Here is a 25736-nt window from a genome sequence, read left to right as displayed (position 1 = left end):
AAAGAACATTATGAAAACCGTTTTGAAAAAAGTAAATGAGCCACTAGAAAAAACTGCACCTTCTGTTTTCACATTTAACTTCTGCATACCAGACACAGCTGGGTTTATCTGTTTCAAACCCTTTGAGATATTTTAAATGCCGTAAGTTTGGGCATCAAAGCTGTATCACGGGGTCCCGGGTTCGATTGCCAGCCAGGTCAGGGATTTTCTCCATCTGGCAGTTGGGTGTTTGTGTTGTCCTCATCATCTCATCATCATTCAGGAAGTGGCAAGATTGGAACGAGAAAGATTGGGAACTTGTAAGGGCACTGATGACCTCGATGTCCCCCCCCCCCCCTCGAGTGTCCCACAATCATCATCATCATCATCAACAACATCATCATTGTTGAGAAGGTACTGATGTGTTTATGCTTAAAAAAAAGGGGGGGCGGGGCAGTCAGGATCTGAAAATGATGAGTAGAATCTGATAAAATGAGGCTAGGAAAGCCTGCAAGGTTATGCATCCTTCAGTATTCACCACATCCTGTGCAGTTCCCTGCATTATTGAGGTATGTGTTGTATTGTACAACCAGCTTTGAATACCAGTCTCATAGAAATCTGTCACCTGAGCATAACTTTCAATAATTGAAACATTCTGTGTCAATTGCATAAAGCACAGCCCTGCATAGGGTTGGCAACCCTCCAGCCAGGCGACTAGTGTGAGTTTTGGTGTTCTCGTAAAGATAAGTCAGTTTAGATTATAACAACATGTAGTTTAGTACTGATTACATGGTAAATGTGTGTATTAGTGTGCTTTTTCAGTGTACCATTAAAGGTTTCATTTTTCATACAGTTGGGTTATAGTCGTATTTTCTGTTTACATTTTATCACAGCAAATCTATAGAATTTCATTTAATTGTTCTTTGCTCTCTCCAGCAATTTAACTGTAGTGTACATCTTCATTATTTAACTCACATTTCCAGAAAGTAGTGTAAAGTTTAAGTTGTTGTTTCAGAAACTTTACACTAATGTTTTTATTTACATACAGTTGCATATAGGCCAGATTTGTGAAATCATATTTTTGTGTTTATCTGTAATTTAACTGACTTATTCTTAATAAACTATTACATTTATCATGAGTGAAAAGTGCTTGGCTTGCCATAGAGTTGTTAGGTCGGGGCTTTGTAGTGACGGGTGCTGTAGTTTTTTCCATGTGGGTGACTGTAGTGGTATGGGAGTAGGGGAGCCGGTCGCTGTGGCTGAGCAGTTCTAGGCGCTTCAGTCCAGAACCATGCAGCTGCTACGGTCATAGGTTTGAATCGTGACTCGGGCATGGATGTGTGTGATGTCCTTAGGTTAGTTAGGTTTAAGTACTTCTACGTCTAGGGGACTGATGACCTCAGATGTTAAGTGCCATAGTGCTTAGAGCCTTTTTTTGAGCAGGGGAAGTTAATGAGACTCATCAGTGTTTTTGTAGGATATGTAGTAGAGATAGGAAGATGCTAGAACAGGAGGGGAAAATTACCACCCTTCAGGCTGAGATAGACAAGGCCAGGGGAGATCTTGACAGGTTAAGGAGGGAGAAGGGTAAAGAGAGGTGGGAAGTGGCAACAGGAAACAGGAAGAACAGGCCTAGAACTTTGTTTGACAACTTTGTGGTGAATGTAGAAAATAGATTTGACCTGTTGTTCAGTTAGAAGCTGGTGAGCCTCAAGCAGTTGCAAGTGTAGACAGGGCACAACAAACTTTCAGCAGCAGATTGAAAAGTAAAGCAGTAAATAAAAAGGAAGTGTTGTTGTTATGTAGTTCCTGTGGAAGAGGTGTTGGCCAACTTTTGCAGGATGAACTTGGATAAGAATACCAGGTCACCAATTTTTTTAAACCTAGTGGTTGTCTGAAGCAGCTGACAGAGCATTTAGGATCACTTTGCAAAGATTTCACTAAGGAAGACACCATGGTTATAGTGGGTGGGCCAATTAATAGTATTGACAGAGATCCTGAGTATATTATAGAGTGTGACCTGGCAAAGGTTGCATCAGCATCAAAGCATACCAATGTTGAGTTCGTGTCTGTTCCTGGGTGCTATGACCGACCTCATTTGAACTCTTCTGTCAGGAGAGTTAATTTGGAGCTGGAACAGCTGCTTATGTTGGGTGCAGGGTCACACATTGGTGTGGTTCCTGTTGATTCTCTTAGCATGTGAGATTATGCTAGGCATGGCCCTCACCTCAAGAGAAAAGGGAACGGTAAACTGGCTGGGAAAATAGCAGGAAAGTTAAAGGGGGGAGGCACTGTCATGAGTGATAAAATACCAGTGGTTATAGGGTTCAGAAAATATCCTTTTTAGGGTAGGGAGGACAGAAAGAAACCAACTTTTAAGAGAGGTTAGGATTTGAGACAAACCTTCAGTTTGAGAAAGAAACCAAAAAAAACCTAATTCTAGCTTATTAGATCAGCATAAACAGCTGTTGGTTAAGAATTTTCAACAATCAGCATAAATTTCAACTCTACCCAATTTTAACTCAGTCAATGTGAAATATCAGCTATCTTTATTGTATCAAAATATTCGAGGACTGAGAAAAAAAATTAATTAACTAATTACCTGCATAGATGAATTGGGGTCCTCAAAACCAGCTGACATAATCTGCCTCTCTGAACATTATGTGATCACTGGTATAGAACTTTTAAGTGTTAACAGGATTTAGGTTAGCATCTCACTTTTGTAGAGCAGAAATGGAGAAAGGAGGAGTTGCCACATTCATCAGGAACTGTCATAATTTAAGATTTGAGTTAGTAACACTATCATTCAACTTAATTCCCACTCTAAAGTTCCCAACTAGGGTAGTCAATTGCTCACAAACATCCATTTATAATATCTTTATAGAAAAGTCCAATGAACAAAATTATATTACAAAACCAACAGTCAATGGCCTCTCAGACCATGACATGCAGTTCCTTTTGTTAAATGTTAATACTGAACAGGATATAAAATCTGTTAAATCTGAAATCAAGAGGGTAATCAATAAGCCAAAAATTGATTATTTTAGGACACTCCTCAGAGACATTCACTGGAGTGATGTTTACAGTGCTCATGGCATGAATGAAAAATATAACACTTTTGCTAATAAAGTGCTTACCTTATTTGAACACTGTTTTCCCCCAAAACTAACCGAGGTTAGAGCAAAGTCTACAAAGAAGACATGGATTACTCAAGGAATAGAGGTATCTTGTAAAACAAAAAGAAAACTGTATCTGTCAGTCCAAAACAGTTCTGATGTTGGTGCTATAGCACATTACAAGAAATACTGCAAAATATTAAAGACTGTAATACGGACATCAAAGCAAATATATTACAAGGAAAAGATAGTCATATCAGATAGCAAAATAAAGACAATATGGGATAAAGTGAAGAAGAGTGATAGAACCAGAAATGAAGAGGGGCAAATAGCATTAAGAGTAAATGATACATTGGTGACAGATGTGTATAGTGTCGCAGAACTTTTTAACAAGCATTTTATAACTGTTACTTAAAAGATGGGGTTGTCAGGTTCTGTAGATGCTGCCATGGGATACCTCAGACCAGACATTTGAAGTAACTTGCATAATATGAATTTCACCCTCACTACCCCAGCAGAAGTAATGTGCAGAAGTAATGTCCATCATAAAATCTTTAAAATCAGACATCAAGTGGGTATGATGAAATATCAACAAAGTTAATTAAAGAATGTGATTCTGAGTTAAGTAACATATTAAACTATCTGTGTAACCAGTCATTTATTAGTGGAATATTTCCTGAATGGTTGAAATATGCTGAAGTTAAGCCACTGTTTAAGAAGGGAGATAAAGAAATAGTGTCAGATTCTTTCATTTGTCAAGAATGTTCTTCCTTTGCTTCTTTTGCCCACTTTCTTCTGGTTCTTTTTCTTTTTTCCCCAGAAAGCTTGTCTATTCTGTTGCTTCTTTAAAAGGTGTTATGTATCTTATTGTGTCCATGTCAACTTCCACATTTTTTCTCTCTCTTCCTATTTCTCTCAACTACGTGATTTTATGGTTTAATTGTTTAGTAAGTAATTGTAAGGAAAGTCAAATATTTGTGTAGTTATTGTGACGTTATTCATCATGCATATGTGTTGATAGTTTTAATCTCCTTTTCCTCATTTTGTCTGTTAAATTTTTAACTTTCAGGTATAGTTCTGTATTAGTTCTTAATCTGTATTCTCTCCCTTTGCAGTGAAGAGTCTCCACTGCATGAGGTATTTTCTGTGTGACCATTGTTTGAGAGAGTTTCAGTTTTGTGTTCCAGGATGAAGATTTTATGTAGTGTAATTATTTCTTTTTATCTGAAAGCTCTTCTCCACTTTGTGCGTTCTCTGCTGTGGTCTTTTCCTTCATGTTGTTTGAGCAGTGTACTGTAGGTATTGTGTTGTTATTTATTTTAAACTTTGTGGGGCTGTACTGATGTTTGTCATGAGGTATGTTTTCAAATCACGTCCATAATCCTACTTTTGCTGCTCGACATTGTAGTTCTATGATTTGTTTTTGCGCTCTTTCAATCGAGTCTGTTGTAACTACCATGACATCTGCTTTGATTCTAAGAGTGCCCTACAAAGCACCTAGAAAATGAACCAAGCCAAGAACCTGGTCTAGAGTACCCAGGATACCCTTTTTTCTTTTCAGAAACTGGATAAAGAGATGTTGTTATACTGGGTACTAGTACACATCTGAATTTGCAATAATGAGATTGCAGATGCAGCAGTTTAACAAACACATTATGAGAATTCAGAGACTTCACGGATCACAATCCATTACGTCACTCATGATGACAGTCATGTGTACATGTGAAAAAGAGTGTGTGGAAACAAACGAAAATAAACGTTGCATGATTAAAAGGACCACCCAAACTGGGTTTACTTCCATCCAGTAACTCAGATGGAACAAGATCAGTTTAGCTCAGCATTGTATAGGACATTGCTCTGTCACCTACGGCATCCTTTTGCATCACAAAGAAACATCCAGAATGTAAAGTATGTGGTGTCAATTTAACAGTGCACCATATTTAGAGTGAATGTTGTTTGTATGAGGATATTAAATGGTTGACTGAAGATTGGCTCTAATTTAAGCAATGACTGGATCATATTCAGCAAGGTCACTGATAAACAAGCTGATGAGCAATTGAAACTGTCATCATAACAGTCAGAAATTTTCTGCCTTCCTTCAGTGCCTTTCTTCTACTTTCCAATTTTCAGTTATTAAGATCAGACTACATCCCTGTAAGGAGAAGGCCTTTGTGCCATACAGTTTTAGTTTCTGTAGCAGAATTTTATGATCTGAATGATGGAAGGCCTTGGGAAGATAACAGAAGATGCTACAAGAGTAATTTTTATTTTTTAGTTCAACTAGAATTGAGTTTTACATTGCTTTCTCTTTGGAGCAGATTTTGCAGAAGCCAAACTGGTGTATCTAAAATGCTATTCTTGGGAAGATGTCAAAATATTCTGCTGTGAGCTATCTTCTCAAAAAATTTGGAGAAAATGCTAGGAGGATTGAGATAGAAGAGCGTTTTACCACTGCAGAGTTTAGCCATTGAGGATGACTCTTTGAATATTTGTAAAGGCAGTTCAAGTTAGGCCATACCAAGTGTGTGATATTTCTAAAACATGACTTGCCAAAACTGATGTCTGATTACAGATTATGGGTTCCCCCTCCCCAATGGATCTACCTTTGATGGACCTTCCTTTTTTCCTCTGTTTTCAGCTTCTGATATAAAGAATTCACTGGAATTATTATCTAATGATTTGAATTTCAGATCTCACTGCTTTTATTCCGAGAGTATTTAATGTAATTTTCCATACTAAGTTTTTTCATTTCATGCCTAATAACGCTGTAAATTCGCCTTGCCTTGTTCTTGGAATTTTTTAATTTTTTTGTCTTCAGAAAAAAAAATAAAAGAGGGAAGTGTAATAGCCTTCTTATTTTGTACGAGAGTGGTTTGAAAAGTTGTTGGAATGGAATAGAAAAAAAGTACTTACACACTGAAACTTTTTTTATTTTTCAATGTAGTCTCCTTGTTGATTAATGCACTTGGTCCAACGATGTTCCAGTGCCTTGATCCCATCTCGAAAATAAGTTTCCTCCAGGACTGCAAAATAGTTGTCAACTCTGGCTATCAGTTCTTCGTTTGCTGTGGTTCTTCGTCCACCAAGAAAAATTTTTCAGTTTTGGGAAGAGATGGAAGTCTGATGATGGAGCCATATCAGGTGAATAAGGCAGGTGTGGAAACAATTCATACCTTACCGGTAGTTCATGCAATTTTGCCATGGTGATGGCACATGTGTGTGGGTGTGCATTGTCTTGATGGAAGATGACTTTCTTCTTTGCTGAACCTGGCCTTTTTTCACGTATCTTTTTTTTTTGCAATTTGTGCAGGTTAGCATAGTATTCTCCAGTAATTGTTTGCACAGTCCCCACTGGGGGTAATCTACAAACTGAATTGCCTTTGCATCCCAGAACACTGGTGCCATGACTTTTCCCGCTGAAGGAATTGTCTTTGCTTTCTTTGGTGGCAGAAAATCAGCATGTTTCCACTACTTTGGCTGTTATTTTGTCTCTGGGATTTTGTACTGCACCCAAGTTTCATCTGTGGTCACAAACTGGCACAAAAAACCTTGTTTGTTTCTCCTAAAACCAGCCAAACGTTGTTCTGATATGTCCATTCTCATGTTGTTCCGATATGTCCATTCTCATGTGTTTTCGATACAGTATCACGAGTCGCGGCACCCATCTTGCAGATAATTTTTTCATTTCTAATTCTTCAGTTAAAATGTGATATACCCTTTCAGATGACATCTGACAAGCATGAGCAATTTCACGCACTTTCAATTGCCGATCCTCTGTGACCATTTTGTGCACTTTTGCAATGATTTCTGGAGTAGTGACACATCTTGGCTGACCTCTGTGCGGATCATCATCCAAGCTTTCCCGACCAAACTTAAATTCGTTTGTCCACTTGTCAACAGCTGAATGTGAAGGAGCAGAGTCCCCCAGTGTATTCTGGAAATCAGCATGAATGTCCTTTGCTTTCGTATCTTTCTTTACTAAGTGCTTAATGACAGCTCAAATCTCTCCTTCCCTCCCTCTCCCCCCCCCCCCCCCCCCCTCCCACCCCAATCTTCGCAACAACAGAGCCATGTCACCGCCATGGCTCTCTTCCAAGAGCACTGACGTGGTACATGTTTACAGGCAACAGTCCAATGAATATCACATGAACAACTCGGTGCGCTAGCACTGACCTCTCTTGGTGATTCCGAGAACTTTTCATACCACCTTCGTAGTTGCAGCTGATATTCTGATGTATCGTTTAATAATGCATACATAATCTAGAAGCAATTAATTAGCAGTAAGTTGTCACCATATTCTGAACCGATGGTGAATAATTTCTATGAGGATACACTGCCATGTCTTGAAGCACCATAAAAAGTTTCTTCCTTGAGACCAAAGGAGAGGAACAAGAAGTCACTGTAGGAAGGATAGCTATACAGAAAATTGAGTTACAGAGAATTTTGGAAAGATGCGGATGGAATGGTGCACTTAAGTCTGTTCTTTGCATTCGTTTGCTGACTCAAAAGTGTAATTTTTGCCATTTTACAACAACTGCATGTTTATGTGCAGTTTCCTTTATCTCTCTCTATTTTTAGTTTCCAAAGAAAGGCCCCACTCTTTCAATTTCTTATGGCATCAGATGTATTTGTAAGTGTTTCTATCCCATTATGTAACAGTATGTCGTAATGAGAAAGTAATATCAATTTATGTTTCAGCTCACAAGGTGCCACACTCATTTTCATTGTTTGGAAGATCTCTGGCTTTGCTTGGAAATCCGTCACAGACTAAAAGAGGGATTTACATTTTAAGCTTCATGAAGAACATTGCAAAAATGATTAATCCGCATTTGTGTCCCCTGTGGGAGCAGAAGATTCCAGACTTGATATCGTACTTGAAAGGCAAGCAATAGTTTACCATAACATCCTGTGTGCTTTTTATTACCAAAAACTTTAAACATATTTACTGTCACACATATTCATACACTCACACACACGGCCATTGTTGTCTCCTGGTGTTGAGCCCAAATATAGCGGTGGGCACATGTGCCTGAGTTGTAAGTGTAAGAATTATCACATCCTCTATGTGGTGATTAGCAATGTATCCAGTTATAATAATTCAATTCTGTATTTTCCATTGTTTTACATTTACTATAAAAGGCAGAGGATGGCTCACTACTCATCTTCAAGATGAAACATAGAGTTGCAGACAGGCACAACCTAAAGACTACTATGTGTTTAGCTTGCAGCCGAAGCCTTCTTCAGAAGAAGACCCCCCCCCCCCCCTCCCCCAACACACACACAGGCGAACGAACATACCTCACACACATATGACTGCCATCTCTTGTAGATTGGACCGGAATGCTTATGTGAATCAATGTGTGTGTGCACGTGTTTACTTTTCTAAAGAAGGCTTTGACTGAAGACTAAACATGTAGTCTTTTCATTGTGCCTGTTTGCAACTTAACAGGCCATACTTACTGTGAGTACAAATCTATCCATTTGTTTTATTGTTGATATTCCATCTTGGAATCTCCACTGATTTATTGTACATCTAGATATTTTTGTCAAAGTATTAAAATATTTGAAGAGAAATCTTAAAAATTTTACTAATCAAACATAACATTTTTTCCACTGATTTGAAAGAACTTGAGTTACACGGAAATTCCATTGGAGGAGACGGTAGAATGAAAAGTTGTGAGAAAAGTCTTACAAATTACTTACAAGTACTTTCTAATTGAAAGCGAAATGCATCTGATAAGATTGATAAAATTTCATGTGAATGAGCTTTCTGTAGCTGTCAAAAATATGTATACAGTGTCCAGTCCATAAATAGTTTTTGAATGAAAACATTTGCTGTCATTTTACCTGTAATTTTGTAACTGTATTGGTGTGGATGCACCTTTTAATAAATTTAATGTGATTTGCTTTTGGAAATTTTGTGCCACTGTGATTCCATAATACTGTGGAAGGACACCGCATGATTAACATAGGACATAAAAATATTTGTAGTTTTCTCTCTATTATAAAACTGCAATCAGGTGCTTTAGAAAGTTGATCATCCTGTGTGCATTTCTCATTTTGTAACAAACTGTTAAGAAAGGTAAGTGAGAAATGATTGCATCTTGCCAGATATATAATACTACAGATGCATGAGATTATCTTCATTTATGATGGAATTATCATCAATTATTATTTATGGCTTAATATCAGTTATGAAGGAATTATAGTCATCCACATGAGTACCATCTCAGTATCAGTGTTTGCAACTTCATATTTATTTACGTATATTAGTTTTGTGTTTGTTGCACAAGAGCTTTATTCTTACTTTGGGTTTATATTTCCCATTTTTATGTATTGTCTCTTTTATTTCCTAATTATTGTTTATTCTCTTCACTTAGAGAGCACATTTGAAATTCATGATCAAGTATGGGATGAATTGTTGTTAGAGTTTGTGTCATCAACTCTTACTGAAGTTGATGAAGAGAAGTGGACCCTGGAAATGGGTGAACAATTAAAGGAACAGTTAACTTTGTATACATCGTATCCTATAGAAAGAGGAATGGCATTTAAAATGTTGGCTGTAACTACATGCCACACAACAGACAAATTATATGTAGGCAGAGTACTGGATGTTATCTTCACTTCTCTGCGGCAGTATTCTGCATCTGATAGTAAAGTAAGTTCTCCTTATGTTACAATAGTTTACCATATGATAATTTTTTTCTGTTGTGTTCTCATAAAAGGCTGTAGTACATACGGCTAGCCCACACTGTGCATATATATTATGTGTGAAATTATGAAATATGTTTGGTTGTAATAAATTTATCTTTATCAGTCCTGTTTATACTTCAAATTGTCAATTTTCAAGAAATCATAGAATTAATGTTCTCTACAAAATAAACCAGTTTTTTTTAAATTTACAGTTATTGATTTTATTAATTATTAATTTAATCTTTGCAGCACTGTTCAAAGGCTGTCGGAATTTGTTCACGAAATCATTTGAGTATTGTCTTGCCAAAACTGGAGGGACTCAGGAAAGAGGAATTGTCACGAAGGTCGTCCCGCTTGCTTAGTTTTATGAAGGATATAAAGCATGAAGGAGAACAGGAACGAATCCGCCTCACACTGCTGCAGTGCTATGGGGAAGTGGCATTAGAGGCACCATCAACTGAACTTATGCCAAGAATGGAACAGAATGTTTTACAATGGGTTGTGCAGCAAATTCAGATGTCAAAGGTTAGACAGTGATATTTATGATAACTAAGCATTTTTTGTAACTGAGTTGCAGTTAAATACATTCTTGTTTCAGGATGCAAGTGTTACAGATGCTGCTCTCAGAGCACTTGGAAAGATAGCAGAAGGATTTCATCCTAATCGTAATAGTTTGCAAATAATGATGCAGAATCGCACTGAAGTTCTGAATTTGATAATTAGCCAACTAAACACAGATTGTGTCACTCTTTCCCCTCTGCATCTAATGTTGATGACAACAGTACTCAGAGTAGCTGCAATATTTATGTATCCTTTTAAAGTGTTGCAGGACATGGTAATGTGATTGACAAAAAGTACTTGAGGGGAGGGGGGGGGGGGAGGTGTTGGTCATATGGTATGTTTTTTCCTTTTTAATATACAAATTAGTTGATAACCTGTTATTGGCCAGTTACTTCAATGTTACAATCTTAAGTAAGGCATGAAAAGGAATGAGAAAAGTAACAAAATCTGTCAATAGCATAAAAATAGACTTAGTTTATTTACATATATTTAGAATCAAGAATACACACCCCAACCCCACCACTAAGCATATTGAGGTGCCGTAACCTAACATTGTTTCTTTCCCAGATATAGGTTGTACAAGTACCAGGTTGGGTTGAAATTGCTTTTCATGTTCCAAAGTTATCCTTACATGCCACTATCTCCACCCTCACCCCCCCAACCCCCCTCCCCACCCTGTCCCCTTCCTCCCACTGACTTCCACTGGCCCCTCTGATACAGTTATTTTATCTCCCCAGTATTTTCTTCCTAGATAGTCAGCTATATATGCATTGTGATAAGCTACAGTTGCTCCAGGCCCTCGAGAGTTATGCTTTGTCATCCTTTTACCACTACGCACACACGTGGGGGTTAAATGTCATCTAGTCATCTGGACTGTCAGCAGTCATCCCAGCAACCTTGAATAGGATATATTTAACATAGTTGAGTTTTAATTATTTTCTTCTTGGCACTCTCTTCACATCTCAATTCTTCTCTTCAGTGTTGAGGCTGTCATACACAAATCGAACATTTTTGTTAGATTGTAAGTTGTATGTACCAAATTTTGTTGAAATTGCTCAGTGTTGCAGAGTTTTGCCTACATGTCACCCACCACCCAAATGAAATCTCATAGGCACATCACAAAAATTGCAAAATAGTTTTATTTTCCGTTGCCAAGAATCTTAGTCACCAAAAAGCATTAAATAGGGAGTACCAAGTGACTGATCATTTTTATGCTAAGTAAGGTGACAGGAGACCTAAGAGTATGAATAAAGAGCATCAGGTAATCTTATTTGTTCCATTTTGATTCTGATATGTATATTATGCAGAGATAGGAGAGGTTAAGTCAGTAGACAATACAGATTTATGCATGACATACTGCAGTGTTATGTTAAATCATGTGTCTGACCGTGAGACTGCAAACCACATAATTGTTTCATTCTCAAAATTAATTTTAAAAATGTAGTTGCAATTCATTTTTTCACTGTGTGTGTGTGTGTGTGTGTGTGTGTGTGTGTGAGAGAGAGAGAGAGAGAGAGAGAGAGAGAGAGTGAGAGAGACAGAGAGAGAGAGAGTCTGGTAGGCACCACAAAAGCTGCCTTCAGTGAATTCGCATATGCTAAGAGATAAAGAGGTGGAGGTGAGATCCTTTATTTATTCCATTCATTCCATTTTTATGACATGATTGGATTATATTTGTCGTTATTTAAAAAGACAATCAAAGTGTTGTTATTGTGTTCCTGCTTTGACGGTGTATACAGCTTTTCTCCCGATAAATATGTGTGTGATATGACAGTTTTATTCCACTAAAACAATGATTATGGATCCAGTCATGCCAACAAAGAAAATTGAAAATTTAGATGAAGTGGAAATATTTGCCGATACTGGCTGATTATATTCGTGTGGTGCAGTTGGCAAACATTGACGTTGAGCTGTGTTTGTGATCCCGCGGGAAAAAGAAAATAGTAAAACAAGTGGTGAAATAAACAGAGATGACAGGTAACAGAAACACTATTGAGAAACTAAGTGGAGTAAATTAGGCTTCCTGGTCGTATTGCATGAAAATGATTGTGCTGGAGTCTGATTTGTGGATTACGATTGAGCCTGGTGAGACGGAACCTCACGAAGGTGCATCAGCTGTTGATAAAAAGGCATATGTAACACATCAAGGTAAGGCATTAGCAGAAGTTGTACTTAATATACTCAGCGAGCAGCAAATGCATTTACAAAATTTTTCAAATCCAAAAGCAGTATGGGAAGAAAATTATGCGCCTCGAGGGATAGCAGATTTCACACTGTGTAACTGAGAAGGAAGTTATGCACTAAAAATGAAGAATTGTGAATTTATGGAAAATTATCTGGGACCGATAAACAAAATGCTAGCAGATCCGCGAACATTAGTGATGAAATTGAAGATTGAGATTTAGCAATGACTATTCTGTGTGGACTTTCAGATGAATGGGATGCACTAGTACAGATGAATGGGGTGCAATAGTTACAGCTTTGTGCAGTTTACCAGAGAGAGAGTGAATGATGATAACTGGATAGGGGATTCCAGGGCAGATAATCAGATGGCTCCAGATGAAAATTATTTTTCAGCTGTTGATAAAAATATTTTAGCTGAGATCTTAACTTTAGTTGATGACAGAAAAACCGAAGCCATGGGAAAAGGTACAGTAAGGATGAAGATAATTAGCAATGAAGGTTTGGCTAAGGAATTTGTAGGTGACAGTAAACCACTTGTGCCTGAGATTGGCCATGCAATCTTATCTGCCAGGCAGCTCGCTGAATACAATAGAAAGGTTATTTCCAATAAAGAAGGTTGCAAGATCTATGATGAGACTGAAAGAATGTTCATTAGTAAGTGCTGCTCGTCAGTTAGTGTTCAGTAAACAATGTGATAACAAAAGGAAGCAGTCCTGGTATTAGACTGTAAAAAAGAAGGTGAAATATACCTGTCTGATGGTTGTTCGATGGGTAAATCAACTTGAAGACCCTTTCTGAAAACTGTAACACAAGATTCAAGGGAACGGACGACCAGTTTTGAACTTGTTCATAGTGACCTCATGGGACCTATTGATGTTCCAAGTTTTGGAGGCAACAGATAATTAATGAGTATCGTGGATGATGCAAGCAGGTACATATTTGTGCATTTCTTAAAAAATAAGGATGACGTATTTGAAGAATTCAAGAAATGGAAGATTCAGACAGAAAAACCAACTGGAAAAATACTTGAAGAGAATTCTGTTCATGCAAATGAACACACGTGTGTGAATCTGAAGAAATTTGGTATGAAATAAGTCATATACACACCACAGCAAAATGGTGTAGCTGAACGTATCAACAGAATTTTAATGGGTACGGTAAGCTCACAGTTTCTAGGAAGTAATTAACCAAACAGTTCTTGGAAAAAGCTGATGTACACTGCACCATACATAAGAAATCATGCTGCAAATAGCCACAACCAAGAAAAAATGCCATATGAATTGTGTATGGTCAGATAGAAAGCCTAGTATGAGACATTTACGTGTGGTAGGATGCAAAGTTTTCATTCATGTACCGAAACAAAGAAGTCCTTCTAAATTATCTAAAATGGCAGAAAAAGTTGTTCTTATAGGATTTTCTCTATATTTCCATGGATACAGTATTTGGATGCCAGAAACGAAACAGGTTGTGGAATCCGTGGACTGTAAAGAAACAGAAACAATGTATTGAACTGTATAATGACAGCATTAACATCTCCAAGTTCTGAATATGAAATACAAAGTGAAAGAGGAGCTTTTAATGCTGAAAAGGAATTTTATGGTTTCTCAGATCAGGAGAAAAATTTGAAAGAAACGGAAGGAAATCAGGAACTTGTAGAACATGCTGAAACTTCATGATGTAGATGCAGGCCAAGAAAGGATGTAACAAAAGAAACCATGGTAGATATCATCCAATGAAAGTTTGTTCCAGAGAGAAGGCTTATTCTGAAAAAGCACAAGTAAACTATGAAGGAACAGTGATGAACCGTTATTGTATCATGAAGCAGTTAATTATGAGGAGGCAGTGGAACAGATAGTTGCAATGAATGAAGATATTAACATGATGAAGAACCATGATTCTTAGAAATTGATTGATCTACATATGGTGTAATTCCTGTGAAGAACATATGGGTATTGAGAAAGAAGACAGTTGATGAGAAGCAAGTTTTTAAATCTCGTTTGGTCACAAAGTGATTTAGTCAAATAGAAGGTGTAGACTATAAAGAGATTTATGCCCCCGTTTCAAATTTTGGAACAATTCATCTGTTGATAGCAGTCAGTGTTGAGGATAATTGGCATATTGATCATTATGATGTGAAAAGAGCATAACTGCATAGCAAATGAAAGGAAAATGCATATATGCTTCAGCCAGAAGGTTTCATCAGGAAGGGCAAGAAAGTTTGTTTTGTAAGTTAAAGACATCTATATAAGGCCTGGAACAAAGTGGCCAATGCTGGACTGATCATTTACATAACTCACTAGAAAAACTGGAATTTATTCAAAATGATATAGATCTATGTATGTACAAGCTAAGTGCAAAGAAAGGGAAAGCTATTCTTAGAATGTATTAATTTCTTGGAAACATCTTGAACGATAAATACTTTATTTATGACATATTTCTTTTGATCATCTTCAGATAACTGTGGCAAAATTTACACAAAAGACAAATTAGGAAGCCTTGCATATAAATATAATAAATAATCATTCCAGCATCTGCCACTTTGTTTCAATCCATATATAGACTTGTTTAATTTGCAAAACAAACTTTCTTGACCCTTCTTGAGGAGACCTTCTGGCTGGAGAATATATACATTTTTCCTTTAATTTGCTATGCAGATATCGAGAGACAAATTAGGAAAACTTGTATATAAATATTACAAGACCAATGTAACATCAGGAACAAAAGTATACATTGTGATATTTATATGTAAGCTTTTCTAGTTTGTCCATTGTTAAAATTTTGCCAGTTATCTGATGATTATTATGCAAAGTGTTTCATAAATAAAGTATTTGACGATCAAGCCGTTTCCATGGAGTTACTGCGTGCCAAGTCTAGATGGTCATATATATTACAAATGGATGGCTATTCTGTCTGTAATGTTGATGATATGCTTACATTTGCACAAACTGAAGAGATGGGGGCAAAAGATAAAAATCCTTTTAGAAAGTTGCTTTGAAATGAAGCACATGGGCATGGTATCGCATGTTAGGAGTGAAATTTGAGAACAGCGAAGATGGAACAATTAGCCTTTCTCGAGAGGAGTATATTAATCAACTACTTGATAGATTTGGACTTCAAAAGACTAAATATTTTTTTATTCCATTCATTCCAGTTTTATAATGTGACTGGATTATCTTTGATATTATTGAAAAAGACAATCAAAGTTTTGATATACTGTTGCTTCGTTACTGGTTTGATGGCATATTCAGGTTTTCTCTCAATAATTATAATGTGTGTACTATGACAATTTTATTCCACTACAGCAAAATGTTATCCTCTGCTGAATATATGTAAAATCTTCTAAAATATTCTCAAAAATAGAATAATTCATTCACATAAATATGTAATTAACTCATCATCGAGCTCAATTTTGCCCTCCAGTCAAAATATGCTGTAAAATTTCCTGTTTGCAACTTTAAAAATATAAAGTAAATCCATCCCTGGGGCTGATTTTCATAATATGAATGAATCCAATGTAATATGCAGCTATGATGTTCTCTATCTTCATAGCAATAAAAAATCCAGCTTGTGGTTGACATTAATTTTTATTAACGTCGATGTAAAATCTGAACATATCTGTACAAGAACACCCCAAACATTATACTGTCTGACCTCATTAGATATAACACATCTCCCATTTTGAAAAACCACTGAAATGACCTGGGAAAATATGTGTGTGCTTCTCTGAGGAACAATGACCTTCAGCTCATATGCAGTTACTGACCAGGTACTCAGCGCACATTGGTTTGTGGAGGTGTCGCACACTCTTCCGATTATCGATAATAACATAAAAAAGAAACTGAACACAATTTTTTTTTTTTTTGTAGTTACAAAAAGGACCATACTCATATTTTCAAACGTAACAAATAATATTAGAATACTTGGCGTATACATTGGTTTGACAGCCATGAATAAACGGGTTGCAAATGACACTACATCTCCCCACCTCCAGCTGGCCATTGTATGTATTTCAGATCAACGTTACTTCAATAAAGTCAGTGTTTTACTCTTACTTATTGTAGATTTGGGCTGTCATTGTAATCTTTAACTTACTGTAAATATTTGTCATCCTTTGAAGATTTATAGTTATAAAACAACAACAACAACAACAACAACAACAACAACAACAACAACAATAATAATAATAATAATAATAATAATAATATTTTCACATGTTGCTTTCCTCTTTTTAATTGGTCTCGACTCATGTACTCATGTTCTATCATCCCAAATATTTAATCATCTGCTTTTAGTCCTGCCATTAGTTAAATTTCTTCATATCATAACAAACTTGCTATTCGTAATCTGTTTTCATAACAACTGCACTGCCATACATTATTAATTGTAGGAAAATGGAAACACAAGTGTTACCTGCAACTCAACTTGACATTGTAACAACTAGTCCCTTGCACAAAAATATTAACCTCAAACAAACCCCAATTTCCCTGAATGTATTATTTAAGCAGACTGATTGATAGTCAACTTGTTTGAGCAATACAACAAAACTGGAATAAATCATTAATAATGTTTTCTTAACCAGAATTTGATATATAGAACTTCGAAAAAGCATTTTTCCCTTAAACCCAGGTCTCAAAAGGATTTAGAATACTCTCCCTGTCCCTCCCCGTCCCCGTCTATCAGAATGTTTACAGTTCTAGTAGTGTTGGACCCATTGTTAGAGTTGTTTGTTGGGCCTGAGACAGAGTCCACACTTCGGCACATATCTCATTTTTCACATGTGATTGTGTGTCATTGTTACTTATCTGATTATCATAAAGTGCTGTTGATTGCTTTTTATTCCTCAGCGCTGTTGATTTATGTTCTTAACCTCTTTTGGATTATCTTGTTGTCTCCTAACTTTGGAATACTGTGCACCATGCCCACTGGCTGCTCTGGTTTCGTGCCTTGTGCTTTTTGATCTGCCCTTCATTGATTCATTAGGTTCAGTTTTTCATGGTAAACAGTGAAGTATTTGATGTTTTCCTCTACATGCCAACAATTCTTTTCCATGATAAAAATTGTCATTCAACTTAAACTATTGGTTCATATAAATATTTCGCCTTACTAGGCTGCCATTCAAACTGTCTGTGGTAGCTGCTCCCCCCCTCTTTCGTTGTTTAGGTTCGGATCTATTAGCCCCAGAGCTAGCTTATTTTTCACCTCCTGATGTGTACTTTTCTTTAAAATCTTTGCAAAAGTCTCCCAGTTTATACATTCATACCTATTGAATAATTCTCATTGTAATGCTTCATATTTTGAGTGGTCTAGTCTTTTGCTTACCCTTCCATGTACTGGGGAAAAAACCATCAGATGGTCTTAAAAATATCGTGTGCAGCTCTTGCTCAGGTTCAGACTCCAAGAATTTATTTGGTATACCATGGCCACTTTCAAACTGGAACTCCTCCCTACACTCACAACCTGAGTGAGATGCTGATGTCTCATTATCAGACTCAGTTCCCCCACTTACTACTATGTTTTCATTGCTGGTTCTGTTGCTTAAACACTATCCTCTCCTATAAGCCAGTCTTGCAAGTTACCATTATTGTCATCATTTCTATCTTTCTGGTAAAGTCAAAAAATATAGTCCGTACAGAGGAATGAGATCTTTCTTGATCACCCTCAAAGACCACCCTCTGCTGGGAACCAAAATTATTATCCTCTTTAATTACTCCCAATTCAGCTTCTAAGACTTTAAATTTATTTCTACCTTTCCATTTCCTCAAAACATCTAGATGTATCTACATGAGCCTCAGAAATATCATTCCGTAAGGATTACTTCTTATTGAGATCCTCACTCATATTGCATTCCAATGTTTCAAACTCTTAAGCCTTATTCTCCAAATTACATTTAACAGTGTCACCTTTTGCATTTAAACTGTCCAAAAGAAAGCCTACATTTTCTGGTATTTCATGTTAAGCTTTATCTTCAATCTGAGTTACTGTTTCCTCTAGCCCTTCAACTAGATTATGGACTCTTTGATTGTCTGCCAGAACAACAATTTATTCTCAGTTTTTTTCCAATGTACCATCCTGTTGTCCAAACTGTGAACTAAATCAGTCTTCTGCTCATCAAATTTATTACTTAAGTGCTGCAACAATTATATTACTACTCTTTTTCCATTTTGAAATGTTACACACTAAATACCTTCACATTAATTCTTAAAATTCAGTGCACATTTACTGTTGTACACTCTCTTAAATCCATACACTTAATAAATACAAACATGCCGCTGCCCGACACAACTGAATTATAGAATGCTTCACCGGTTGTACGACTGTTTATTGGTGCCGGTGGACAATATGGCAGCAAAGAATGGTGAGGTGGCAGTGAGTGATAAGGCAGTGTTGACTGCAAGTGGCAAGTGGCAGCAAAGTCAACAGCAACTACAGTGATGCTGCCAACAGCTGTTATAGTGACAGTGACTGAAAGCAGTGGCAGTGATTGGAGGAGGATGTGGCAATGTCAGAAGTGGAAGAGGCAGAGCGGCACCACCGAGAATAAATGTTGGTTGCAGCAAGGGCAGTGGCATCTGCTGCGGCCCAGTGGTGGCAGCAGCAACCTGATGCGGCATCTGCTATGGCCCAGTGGCTGCAGTGCTCATAAGTACATCTGCTGTGGCCAAGTGGTGGCAGCCCCCATAGGTGGCATAGCTGTGACCGGAGGTGGCAGCGCCATTTGAAATAATGATTGCTACAGACAGATGAGTGCCAGTGGTAGCAACCTTAGTGTCAGCAGCAGCGATTGTTGAAATCATGTTTACTGTGAATTCACCTGTATATAGAGGCGACAGTGGACTACTCAGCTGGCGTTGCCCACCAGTTATATCTGGATAGACAAAAATTATTTTCTTTCTTCACATTGTTTTACTCCTCCTCCTCCTCCTCCTCCTCCTGGTTGATTGGTTGACACTGGGTGGTGTTACATGTTTATTTAATTATTCATTTGATAGTAGAACTGTAAACCACATAAAACAACCCTCTCCATCACAATGGAGACCTAGTAATTTTTTCCTCTAAATTAGTTTTTGAAATATAGTTGCAAGGTCATTTTTTCAATTTGAGAGATTAAAAACAGCTCTGGTAGCTGCAGTGCAGGAATGACAGGAATTAAATTCTTCTGCATATGCTGCCTTCAAAGAACTGAAATATTTTTCTTTAACTGGCAAAGCCCGTATATGCCTAAAATCTAAATTTCTCAACAGTAAAATCTTTCATTAATATAAATATGACTAACTCTTCCAGAAATCAATCTTATATCATAGTCAAAATATTATGTATGACTTCCTCTTTGAGCTGGTAAAAATATAAAATAAATAAGTCACTGGAACTGACTGTCATTATATAATAAATCTGGTATAATCTGCAGCTAAGATATTTTCCAACTCCACAGAAATAAGAACCATCAACTTGTGATCGATATTAATTTTTATTAATTTCAACACAAAATCTGAACATAAATCTACAAGAACACAGCAAACAGTACACTGTCCAACATCATCATCAGATATAATTCATCCCAATTTTACAATACACCAGAATGTCGTGGCAAAAAAGATGCATGCATCTGAGACTGTGACACCTACAGTATATGTTGTTGTTGTTGCTGCTGCTGTGGTGTTCAGTCCTGAGACTGGTTTGATGCAGGTCTCCATGCTACTCTTATCCTGTGCAAGCTTCTTCATCTCCCAGTACCTACTGCAACCTACACCCTTCTGAATCTCCTTAGTGTAGTCATCTTTAGGTCTCCCTCTACGATTTTTACCCTCCACGCCGTCCTCCAATACTAAATTGGTGATTCCCTGATGCCTCAGAACATGTCCTACTAACCGATCCCGTCTTCTAGTCAAGTTGTGCCATAAACTCCTCTTCTCCCAAATTCTATTCAATACCTCCTCATTAGTTTTGTGATCTACCTATCTAATCTTCAGCATTCTTCTGTAGCACCACATTTCGAAAGCTTCTATTCTCTTCTTGTCTAAACTATTTATCATCCATGTTTCACTTCCATACATGGCTACACTCCATACAAATACTTTGCGAAATGACTTCCTGACACTTAAATCAATACTCTATGTTAATAAATTTCTCTTCTTCAGAAACACTTTCCTTGCCATTGCCAGTCTACATTTTGTATCTTCTCTACTTCGACCATCATCAGTTATTTTACTCCCTAAATAGCAAAACTCCTTTACTGCTTTAAGTGTCTCATTTCCTAATCTAATTCCCTCAGCATCACCTGATTTAATTTGACTACATTCCATTATCCTTGTTTTGCTTTTGTTGATGTTTATCTTATATCCTCCTTTCAAGACACTGTCCATGCCACTCAACTGCTCTTCCAAGTCCTTTCTGTCTCTGACAGAATTACAATGTCATTGACGAACCTCAAAGTTTTAATTTCTTCTCCATGGATTTTTATACCTACTCCGAATTTTTCTTTTGTTTCCTTTACTGCTTGTTCAACATACAGATTGAATAACATCAGGGAGAGGCTACAACCCTGTCTCAGTCCCTTCCCAACCACTGCTTCCCTTTCATGACCCTCGACTCTTATAACTGCCATCTGGTTTCTGTACAAATTGTAAATAGCCTTTTGCTCCCTGTATTTTATACCTGGCACCTTCAGAATTTGAAAGAGAGTATTCCAGTCAACATTGTCAAAAGCTTTATCTAAGTCTACAAATGCTAGAAACGTAGGTTTGCCTTTCCTTAATCTTTCTTCTAAGATAAGTCGTAAGGTTAGTATTGCCTCATGTGTTCCAACATTTCTAGGGAATCCAAACTGATCTTCCCCGAGGTCCGCTTCTACCAGTTTTTCCATTCGTCTGTAAAGAATTCGCGTTAGTATTTTGCAGCTGTGACTTATTAAACTGATAGTTCGGTAATTTTCGCATCTGTCAACACCTGCTTTCTTTGGGATTGGAATTATTATATTCTTCTTGAAGTCTGAGGGTATTTCGCCTGTCTCATACATCTTGCTCACCAGATGGTATAGTTTTATCATGACTGGCTCTCCCAAGGCCATCAGTAGTTCTAATGGAATGTTGTCTACTCCCGGGGCCTTGTTTCGACTCAGGTCTTTCAGTGCTCCGTCAAACTCTTCACGCAGTATCATATCTCCCATTTCGTCTTCATCTACATCCTCTTCCATTTCCATAATATTGTCCTCAAGTAGATCGCCCTTGTATAAACCCTCTATATACTCCTTCCACCTTTCTGCCTTCCCTTCTTTGCTTAGAACTGGGTTGCCATCTGAGCTCTTGATATTCATACAAGTGGTTCTCTTTTCTCCAAAGGTCTCTTTAATTTTCCTGTAGGCAGTATCTATCTCACCCCTAGTGAGACAAGCCTCTACATCCTTACATTTGTCCTCTAGCTATCCCTGCGTAGCCGGCCGTAGTGGCCGAGCGGTTAAAGGCGCTACAGTCTGGAACCGCATGACCGCTGCGGTCGCAGGTTCGAATCCTGCCTCGGGCATGGATGTGTGTGATGTCCGTAGGTTAGTTAGGTTTAAGTAGTTCTAAGTTCTAGGGGACTTATGACCACAGCAGTTGAGTCCCATAGTGCTCAGAGCCATCCCTGCGTAGCCATTTTGCACTTCCTGTCGATCTCATTTTTGAGACGTTTGTATTCCTTTTTACCTGCTTCATTTACTGCAATTTTATATTTTCTCCTTTCATCAATTAAATTCAATATTTCTTCTGTTACCCAAGGATTTCTATTAGCCCTCGCCTTTTTACCTACTTGATCCTCTGCTGCCTTCACTACTTCATCTCTCAGAGCTACCCACTCTTCTTCTACTGTATTTCTTTCCCCCATTCCTGTCAATTGTTCCCTTATGCTCTCCCTGAAACTCTGTACAACCTCTGGTTCTTTCAGTTTATACAGGTCCCATCTCCTTAGATTCCCACCTTTTTGCAGTTTCTTCAGTTTCAATCTGCAGTTCATAACCAATAGATTGTGGTCAGAATCCACATCTCCCCCTGGAAATGTCTTACAATTTAAAACCTGGTTCCTAAATCTGTCTTACCATTATATAATCTATCTGATATCTTTTAGTATCTCCAGGATTCTTCCAAGTATACAACCTTCTTTTATGATTCTTGAACCAAGTGTTAGCTATGATTAAGTTATGCTCTATGCAAAATTCTACAAGGCGGCTTCCTCTTTCATTTCTTCCCCCCAATCCATATTGACCTACTATGTTTCCTTCTCTCCCTTTTCCTACTGACGAATTCCAGTCACCCATGACTATTAAATTTTCCTCTCCCTTCACTACCTGAATAATTTCTTTTATCTCGTCATACATTTCATCTATTTCTTCATCATCTGGAGAGCTAGTTGGCATATAAACATGTACTACTGTAGTAGGCATGGGCTTTGTGTCTATCTTGGCCACAATAATGCGTTCACTATGCTGTTTGTAGTAGCTAACCCGCACTCCTATTATTTTATTCATTATTAAACCTACTCCTGCATTACCCCTATTTGATTTTGTATTTATAACCCTGTAATCACCTGGCCAAAAGTCTTGTTCCTCCTGCCACCGAACTTCACTAATTCCCACTATATCTAACTTTAATCTATCCATTTCCCTTTTTAAATTTTCTAACCTACCTGCCCGATTAAGGGATCTGACATTCCACGCTCCGATCCGTAGAACGCCAGTTTTCTTTCTCCTGATAACGACATCCTTTTGAGTAGTCCCCGCCCGGAGATCCGAATGGGGGACTATTTTACCTCTGGAATATTTTACCCAAGAGGACGCCATCATCATTTAATCATACAGTAAAGCTGCATGTCCTCGGGAAAAATTACGCCTGTAGTTTCCCCTTGCTTTCAGCCGTTCGCAGTACCAGCACAGCAAGGCCGTTTTGGTTAATGTTACAAGGCCAGATCAGTCAATCATCCAGACTGTTGCCCCTGCAACTACTGAAAAGGCTGCTGCCCCTCTTCAGGAACCACATGTTTGTCTGGCCTCTCAACAGATACCCCTCCGTTGTGGTTGCACCTACGGTACGGCCATCTGTATCGCTGAGGCACGCAAGCCTCCCCACCAACCTCAAGGTCCATGGTTCATGGGGGTGGAAAAAATTTATTTATGGGGGTGTGTAAATCCAGAATACTATCCCACATACTGTGCAGACTTACCTACCTGCAGTTATGCCATTTTTGTTGAGCTAAAGAGGGCTCTGAGACGCAAATGATTCACCTTGGACAATGATGTGAAGCATTAAATTTGGAACTGATTCACAACAAAGCTCAGGAATTTTGCAAGGCGGTCATTCATCATCTTATCACAGTGGGCCAAGTGCTTCAACAGTGGTGGGCAATACTTCTGAAATAAGGCTCACATCAGATTCAGAGCCAATGAAATTTATTTACTTGTTTGTTATGACTTTCGTAATAGTATTTTGTCTTGGCAGGAGCAGCTGTGAACAGAATATTATTAAGTACTTTGTCATTTGATCTGTGACATCCATCACTGCGTAATTCTTTCTTCCTCTGTATTTTCCTGAGTATTCCACTATGTTGCTTGTTTTGTAAGATATGGTGAGCACTGGTAATAATTGTCAAAGAACAGGAAGATAACTATAATCATGCCGTAAACCTCATTAGGGCAGTCTGATTATTGATTACTATATTTAAGTTGATCAGAAAGAAGCATTAGGAGTTTTTGAGTGTTTTTTTTTTTCATTTTGCTTATGGCAGCTGAAATTAATTTGCTTCAGGATTAGAGATAAAACAGTAATGGATTGACACCTTAATAATTCTCAGTAAACTTCCCCCTGCACTGGCACCACAAGAGCGTATATCTGTATTGAAACATTGTTTCACAAAGGTGTACCACGTTATTTTACTGGATTCAAAGTCGGTACAGAGGCAGCCTGACACCGCTAGTGATGAATTACTAACAGAAAATAGTGGAATAACTCCAGAAATTGAAGATTTACAGTCAGCATTAGGTGAGTGCAAATTGGTTATCTATACCCTTTACTACCGTAACTTTTTTGTATGTCCTGGTCTTACATTTTACTTATGTGTATTTTTTTCGGATGCTTGTTACTTATACTCATTTAATATTTGTGAAGCCACTGTAATATGATAACTTCTGGGTGGGATGCAGGTAATGGAATGACTGAAGATAACCAAGTGCCATATAGTTGAAGTATACTTGATTTATATGATATATGATTATCTTTACTCTTTCCATTATTTGTAATGATGTTTTGTTTTTCAAGCCCTTGTTTCTTATAGTGAGATTCAGTAGATAATGAAATGAAATGATCATATCGCACTAATGGCCGAGAGTCCCCACCTGGGGAAGTTCGGCTGCTGAGTTGCGAGCCTTTCCATTTGACACTACATTCGGCGATTTGCGTTTTGATTATGATGGTGATGATGATGATGATAACACAACACAAAGCAGAGAAAATCTCTAACCTGGCAAGGAATCGAAACCAGGCCCATTGCATATGTCAGACGTGCTGACTGCTCAGGTAAACGGTATTCTTCAGCTTCCGTTTGTTACATAATCATTTCTGAAAATGAAATCCACGAGGACAATAAATTGAATGTGGCCCAAAAGTTGTTGTATCATTATCATCATCCTCTTAGTACGATTGCTGAAAATATTTGCTCTAGAGCAGTACCTTTCACTTCAGACAAAGTGCTAATGCGAAGCAGAAAGGGTACCAGTGTGCTGAATTAAAAATAATTTTATTCTTAGTATCCCTGAAGCAGCATTATGTGGGGCAGCAAAAGTGAAAAATTAATAGGTAAATTCTAGTTGGAATTTCTAGCAGGTTTCTATTTCATAATATGAAAGAAAAGCTAAACAAGGAATTAGACAATCTGCAGAAGTTAATAAGATTTTGGAAATTGGCAGCTTGCCTTCATGAAGAATTTATATTAAATGTAATAAAAGATTGCTTTATGTGTTTATTGCTAGTTTGTATGTGACCAGTCCATCCCTTCTCCTATTTGAGTGATGTCTTTTATCATTGTATTTCTCCCCCAATTTGTCTTTGAGAAGGAAGACGAGGAGGAGGAGGAGGAGGAGGAGGAGGAGGAGGAGGAGAAAGGGGGTGGGGATGGAACAAAGGCATTATTAACCTTCTGCTATAGCAAGTGTGTCTCCATTTGTTAGAATTAGTTCTTTAA

General features: G+C 37.6%; 1 protein-coding gene across 3 annotated transcripts in view; it reads left to right on the top strand.

The window, feature by feature from the left end:
- Positions 1–25736, top strand: part of LOC124595224 (maestro heat-like repeat-containing protein family member 1) — a 271523-nt gene that overhangs the window by 94387 nt on the left and 151400 nt on the right. For all 3 annotated transcript variants that reach the window (XM_047133879.1, XM_047133878.1, XM_047133880.1), the window contains exons 12-16: positions 7794–7976; positions 9476–9753; positions 10038–10313; positions 10387–10595; positions 24351–24538. In XM_047133879.1, coding sequence (XP_046989835.1) covers positions 7794–7976; positions 9476–9753; positions 10038–10313; positions 10387–10595; positions 24351–24538 — 1134 coding nt within the window. The remainder of the gene's footprint in view (positions 1–7793; positions 7977–9475; positions 9754–10037; positions 10314–10386; positions 10596–24350; positions 24539–25736) is intronic.

The sequence above is a fragment of the Schistocerca americana genome, chromosome 2 (genome assembly GCF_021461395.2).
Source record: "Schistocerca americana isolate TAMUIC-IGC-003095 chromosome 2, iqSchAmer2.1, whole genome shotgun sequence".
Classification (NCBI taxonomy): Eukaryota; Metazoa; Arthropoda; class Insecta; order Orthoptera; family Acrididae; genus Schistocerca; species Schistocerca americana.
This window is presented reverse-complemented; position numbering and strand designations above follow the sequence as displayed.